Source organism: Diachasma alloeum, unplaced genomic scaffold, assembly GCF_001412515.2.
Source record: "Diachasma alloeum isolate Michigan unplaced genomic scaffold, Dall2.0 Dall_scaffold_00184, whole genome shotgun sequence".
NCBI classification, from domain to species: domain Eukaryota; kingdom Metazoa; phylum Arthropoda; class Insecta; order Hymenoptera; family Braconidae; genus Diachasma; species Diachasma alloeum.
In genome coordinates, this window is record NW_021680350.1 from 2,213,651 (window position 1) to 2,220,810 (window position 7,160).

The 7,160-nt window shown below is 39.1% G+C and overlaps 1 protein-coding gene across 1 annotated transcript; it reads left to right on the forward strand.

Annotated features, from left to right (window-relative positions):
- Positions 1 to 6,006: 6,006 nt before the first annotated feature.
- On the forward strand, positions 6,007 to 7,144 carry LOC107047979 (the record flags this gene model as incomplete). The annotated part of the gene is made up of 2 exons (XM_015270916.1): positions 6,007 to 6,758; positions 6,895 to 7,144. Coding segments are annotated over exons 1-2 (1,002 nt in total), but the record flags the coding sequence as incomplete, so codon positions are not given.
- Between the last annotated feature and the right edge of the window lie 16 nt (positions 7,145 to 7,160).

Sequence of the window (7,160 nt, forward strand, 5' to 3'; positions counted from 1 at the left end):
AAACAAACAGATGCCAACGTACGTTCGATGCAGTTTACGATGTGTGGTAACCCCTGCACGTCTTTAATTATTTAATTATTGAATAATTGAATATACAAGAAGTAGCGTCTAACGTTTTAAATGTCAATGAAATCGACCCTTTTCCGTGAAAGAAAATGGAAATCTCACACAATAGAGTATCACAGCGTTGCTGTACTCAAATAAACACATGACCCGGAGCATTCTATGCAGTTCATGATGTGCAGTGGCAACTGCACTTAATGAATTATCTAATTATGATTATGATTAATTAGTACTTATACGAATATCATTTTCCTTGAAATCTGTGTAACTTCGAGTGCACTTGATCGATTTAGATTATCGATATCATCGGTATCCGTATCGATTATCGATTTAACATCAAATATCGATATTAAGAATCGATTTTCCATAATTTTTGTTTTTTTGTGTTATCCTTGGAATTTTGACTTTAGAATCGATATATGTTCCTACTTTTATCATTTTGTATTATCTTATTATCTGAGTATCTAATTAGGATTAAGATTAATAATTACTTGATATATCTTTTTCTTTGAACATTGTGTTGAAAAACAGAATGAATTATTTTAGAATGGAACAGAAGAAACCACGTGCTGAATCATATCACGGATTAGTTGATTACTTGAAAAAATCTGCAGCAAGTGTGAATGGTCAAGTTGTTAAAATAATTATCCTACCTTCATCCCACACAGGTTCTCCACGAAACATGCATCAACATTATCAGGATGCTCTGGCGATTCTCCGAAAATTTGGAAAACCCGATTTATACATAACCATGACGTGTAATCCTAATTGGAAGGAAATCCAAGAGAATTTGTTACCAGAGGAAACAGCTTCTGATAGACTCGATTTAGTTTCGAGAATATTTTATTTGAAGAGGAAATTGTTAATCGAAGAGATTACGGAGAAGAACCGATTCGGAGATGCATTAGCTTATGTCTTTGTTGTAGAGTATCAGAAACGAGGGTTACCTCACATGCATTTATTAGTGACTTTGAAACAAAACTACAAAATAACTACTGCTGATATCGTAGATGAGTATATTTTCGCTGAGATTCCAGATAAAAATGAGGAACCCAAATTACATGAAATTGTCACGACTCAAATGATTCATGGCCCCTGCGATCAGCGTTGTCGTGATGAGAAAGAATCGTCTTCTAAAAAATTCCCCAAAAAATTCAGAGATGATACAACATTGGATGAAAATGGTTATCCGTCGTATCGACGCAAGGATACAGGTTTTCACAAACGCCCTAATAGGAGAACTACTACCAATCAGTATGTGGTGTCATACAATCCTCAGTTGCTATTAAAATTCAATTGTTACATTAATGTTGAAATAGTATCCAGTATCAAATCTGTCAAATATGTTTACAAATATATTCACAAGGGCCACGATAAGGCCGCATTACGTGTAGTGGATTCTGAATCTAAAGAAACTACTATTGTTTATGATGAAATAACGAATTACTTGGAAACTCGATATGTAGGACCCGTCGAAGCATGTGATCGAATTTTGGGGAAATCACTACAAAAAAAAAAATGCCATTCGATCGTTAGATTGCCAGTACATTTACCAAATTTCCAAAATGTATTGATTGTTCAGAATGCAGATCCTAATTCAATTCGTACAGCATTGGAAAAACAAAGCATGTTAATGGACTATTTCGCTCTCAACTTACGCGATTCGAATGCACGTAAATTCATATATTCTGAGATTCCTTTACACTATACATGTACGAATCGAGGTCATGACAAACAATGTTGGGAGATACGTAAAGCGCACTTTAATACAATCTACGCATGTATTCAGTTAGTCCAACTCAAACTGAATTATTCCACTTACGACTTTTATTAATACATGTCAAAGGTGCAACAAGTTTCGAAGAATTACGAACTGTTAATGGAACAATTTGTTGTACTTTTCAAGAAACATGTTTAGCACATGGACTCATAGAAGATGACAATGAATGGATTCAAGCTATGGAAGATGCAGAAGGCTGGGTGATGTCTCAACAGTCAAGATACCTATTTGTACGTATTTTGATGTATTGCCACCCTAATCATCCAGATGAAATGTGGGAAAAATTTAAAAATGCCATGTCCGAAGATTTTTTGAAGAATAATGATTCAATGTATGCTTATCGAAAGGCTTACATTCCAATCGATGATCTCCTGCATTCTGAAGGTTCGGATCTCAGTAAGTTTCCCTTAATGCCGATGATTGATTGGGACGAAAATTGTACACTTGCCGAGAATGAGCATATGTTAGATGAACAACATAAGTTGATCGGGAAAAATCAATATGGAAAATTGAATCAAATACAGAAAGAGATTATTGATAAAATCCTTTCAATTATTGATGATAATGCTGACGATGCATCTGAGAAATGTTTCTATGTTGATGGACCTGGAAGTTCAGGTAAAACTTTTATTTACACGACCTTATACCATTTACTAAAAAGTAAAGGGAAAAATATTTGTACAATGGCATTCACTGGAATTGCAGCAATATTACTTCCAAATGGTAGAACGGTTCATAAAGTATTTCAAATGCCAGTTCCTTTGTATGATGATTCGGTTTCGAATATTAAAAAACAATCAAAAGAGGCGAGTAGTTTGCGAACCACTGATGTCATAGTTTCTGATGAAGCTCCAATGGCTCCAAAATATGCTCTCGCATTGATCGTACATTACGTGATTTAATGGATAACAATATACCATTTGGGGGTAAAATAATTGTCCTGGGTGGTGACTTTCGTCAATCACTTCCAGTAATGCCTCATGCCACTCGCTGCGAATTAGTAAGCTTATCTATTCAAAATTCTCAATTATGGCGATATTTTCAAGTACACACTTTGATAGAAAACATGAGAACTCTTCCTGAGGAGATTGAATTTAAAAATTTTGTGTTATCGATCGGAGATGGAAGCATTAATGATAAGGACAATAACGTAATACTCCGTCAACAATGTCTGGCTTCATATGATGAAGAAATAGTGAATACAATATTCGTTGGTATTATTAGAAAATGTGAATATGGATTATTAGCAAAATATGTCATCTTATCTGCCCGAAATGTAGACGTCGATGAAATTAATAATCAAGTCGTGGAATTATTGGAAAAAACAACAACAAAAATCTATAGCGGTATAGATAGTATTGACAACTGCGATAATGGAGATATAGACGTTGTGCTTTTTCCAGAATATTTAAATACGTTGAATCCACCTAATTTTCCACCATATGAATTGCGATTACAACAAAACGCTATAATTATGTTGATTAGGAACTTAAGTATAAAAGAGGGACTCTGTAATGGAACTCGACTTCAAGTTTCAGAACTCGGAAATAATATACTTAAATGTGAGATTCTAACAGGTGACAAGCAAGAATGTATTGTTTTCATACATCGCATCACATTGTATTGTGAAAATGTTTACCCTTTCATCTTTAAAAGACGACAGTTTCCAGTGAGATTAGCATTTGCTATGACTATCAATAAATCCCAGGGACAAACTTTTGATAAAATCGGACTAGATTTGCGCAAAGCTGTCTTCAATCCCGGTCAATTGTAGGGGAGGGTGGGGCAAAACGGCCCCCCTTCAATTGTCAATAACTTGTGAATGACATTGTGAAAATTCCCAGTTTCAACTTCATTTTGAAGATAATTTTTCATTCTTCAAAACGCGCTCTAACTCATCCCAATCGGATTGTTGAATCGGAAAATATTGACGATTGAAGGGGGGCCGTTTTGCCCCATCCTCCCCTATGTCGCATTGTCCAGGGTTCGATCGTGGAATTCATTGAAAGTATTTCTCGGAAAACAAAGAAAAGGATTTAAAGCAAAGAATTACGTTTATAGCGAGCTTTATTTATAAAAAATGAGTTATTCGGTAAAAAAAAAAAATGCTTCGAAGTAACATTCGGCTGGGGATGATAGTTCAAGTAGACTTAATTGCAATGGAATTTGGTGTTTTGTTTTCAGTGTGACAACTTTATACATTATCATTATTTAAAAAAATGTGATATATGTGAATATGCTAATGAATAAACATTAATGTCAGAAGAAAATGTTATTGTTATTGATTCACGAATTTATAAGAAATATGAGGATATGTGATGTAACGCTGTGGTGTCCCATATTTTATGATCAAACGGAATCATCATTATAAGGCAAGGTTCTAATTATGAGGATTAAGCTTCAGTAATTTACATTTTTTTTTTTTCCAAAACTCAAGAGCACTTAGTGAAAGTTAAGACTACCACATTTTCTAAGTATTCATTGCAAAGTGCAATGGAAATTGGAAACGAACAAGAAATTCGGTAAGTTCAATATATCGAAAAACTGCGCGCGCAGCGCGCTTGACATGATCTCGTTTTCTAAAACCTAGAAATTTTTTTTAATTTTTCAGGTGGGATTGTACAAAGAGGAGGCTTCATGTAAGGGAGAATTATTCATGGGGGTAGTGATATCCGGGGGGGTCTTATAGTCGAGGGGATTTTATTGAATGGGTGTTTTATGAATGGGTAGAGGGTTTTACATAAGGGGGTCTAGGTGCGGGGCATGAAAAGGGTGGATTTATATCAGGGGTCATATATATTATTTACTGGAAAAATGGGGGGGAGAGGGGGACATTGTGTATAGAAAATTTGTGCGGGGCGGCAAGGCGGGAGGGGAGGGGGCATTGAGAATTAACAACCCAAAAATTGAGTCGTTGAGTTTTTCAAAGATATCTCCGAGACCAAGGGAGATAGCGCATTTTGATTGAAAATTTGGGCGGGAGGGGGTTATGAATACACAATGAAAAGCTGGAGTTGGTGAGTTTTTCGAAAATATCTCCTAAACTAAGGGAGATAGGGAATTTTTACTGAAAATTTGAGGGGGGGGGGGAGGGGGGTTGTGAATGCACAATGAAAAGATTGAGTCGGTGAGTTTTTCAGAAATATCTCCTAAACTAAGGGAGATAGCGAATTTTGACTGAAAATTTGGGGGTGGCAGGAGAGGTTGAGAATGCACAATGAAACGATTGAGTTGGTGAGTTTTTCAAAAATATCTCCTAAAATAAGGGAGATAACAAATTTTTACTGAAAATTTGAGCGGGATGGGGGGTGTAGCGTTTCGCTACACATACACCAACGCGTAACACACGCACGGATACGACACGCTGAGAGACGACTGGACATCGGTAACATCATCGCGCTCTGTCGCTCGCACCTATTGTCATGCGTATCCAAATTCCCGTCTTACGCGATTTAAGATAGTCAGTAGAGTCTAACACTGACCTCCGGTCAGATCACTTTGATTATTCTTTCTCTTTTGTATATATATTCTAAACGTCTTGATTAAACTGTAATTTAAATACTAATTATATTTGTTAGTGAATTGTTACATCCCTCAACAACCTCAATTCCTACATTGGTGACCCCGACGTGATCTAATTAGGGAAATTCGACGTTTTAAACGACGAAAGTGAAAACCCTCCCGTCTCGCGCACGTGCAGTGCAACTGAAAAATTCATTCTCTCGTCCACGCGTTCTCATCTGTTTTTCCGAACAACACGCGCGACTCAGTTTTTCAAGTACAGTGATTCCCGCGAGTGCATTCTAGTTAAGTGGCGCGCTTCTGAAAATAATTAATTTCGTTGTGTGTACCACGCTTCGGTTTTTAAGCGACGGCGTCTCGAGATTTCTGGAACATTCCAACTGTCCGAGCGTCAAGACCTTGGTTTGCCATTGTTCTCGCGGAACCAAAACAAACCGAATAAAAGTGATATCCGAGTAAATATTTGTGACCTCGCGCCGACACATTGCCGAATACCCATAGACGTTGTGTTGTGTTGGTGACAAATAAAGACTACAACAGCCTTTATTTTTCTCACAAATTTATTCCTTAAGTTTAATCGCGCTGGGAAGTAAAATTCATCGATTTTATTTCTCTCTGAAGTAAAATAAAATAAAATCAACATGGTAACAACAGCAGTTGACATCCAGACAACTCCCACTGTAACGACAGCAACATGGGCTACAATTAGGCCCAAGCTCATCGCAAGGCCGTTCGACGCGGACAAACCCGCGCTATGGTTCGCGCAGCTGGAGACACAGTTCGCTGACCTGGGATACGTCACCGAGTCAGATAAGTACAACAAAACGGTACCACTGATCGACACTGCTTACGCCACAGAAGTCGAACATTTAATTGTTTCCAGACCTGTAACAAATCCATACCAAACATTAAAAAACGAACTAATCAGATGTTTCACAAAATCCAGGACTGCGAACATCATCCAATTGCTTGACAGGGAGAGCATTGGGGATCGAACTCCGTCGAAGCACCTGAGACATTTAAAAAGTCTTGTTCCAGGCATTGACGACGAGGTCCTGAAAACGCGCTGGTTGTCTCATCTCCCCGAGCAGACGGGAGCTACACTCGCCACCCAGGAGAACGCTTCCATTGATGATCTCGCGAAGCTAGCAGACAGGGTGCACGAGGTATTCAACCCGAACATCGTCGCAGCAATTACCAGCTCGCCAGCCAACGCAGTCAACACGGCGCTCCTCGAGCAAATTAAGCAGCTGACGGCGGCCGTTGCCGCCATGCAAACGCGCGACCCACGGTCTCGTTCACGAACACGTCCAGACGGCTCACAGGGTCAGCGCAGCCACTCGCGCCTACCCCCCAGCTCGAGGAAAGTATCAAAGAATTTTGACATCTGCTGGTATCACTACAAGCATGGTAATAACGCCCGTAACTGCCTACCCGGTTGTTAATTTCAGGGAAACGCCAGAGAGAGAGACAATAATGGCGGAAGTCGTGTCTCAATCATAATCCCGCCGCCTATTTATTACCGACAGGACGACTGGGACCCAATACCTAGTGGACACAGGCTCAGACGTCTCTGTTACGCCTTGCAGGCGGCCACCAAGCAAAAGGGAGACCAGTGGCTATAAACTCTTCGCGGCCAATGGCACCCCCATCGACACGTACGACTACGTGTCCATCTCGCCAGATCTCGGTCTCCGCAGAGATTTCACATGGCGATTCATCGAAGCAGACGTCAGTAGATGTGTGGGACGGGTTCTGGCCCAACCATTTTTGGGAAGGGTCAGAAAGGTCTGAG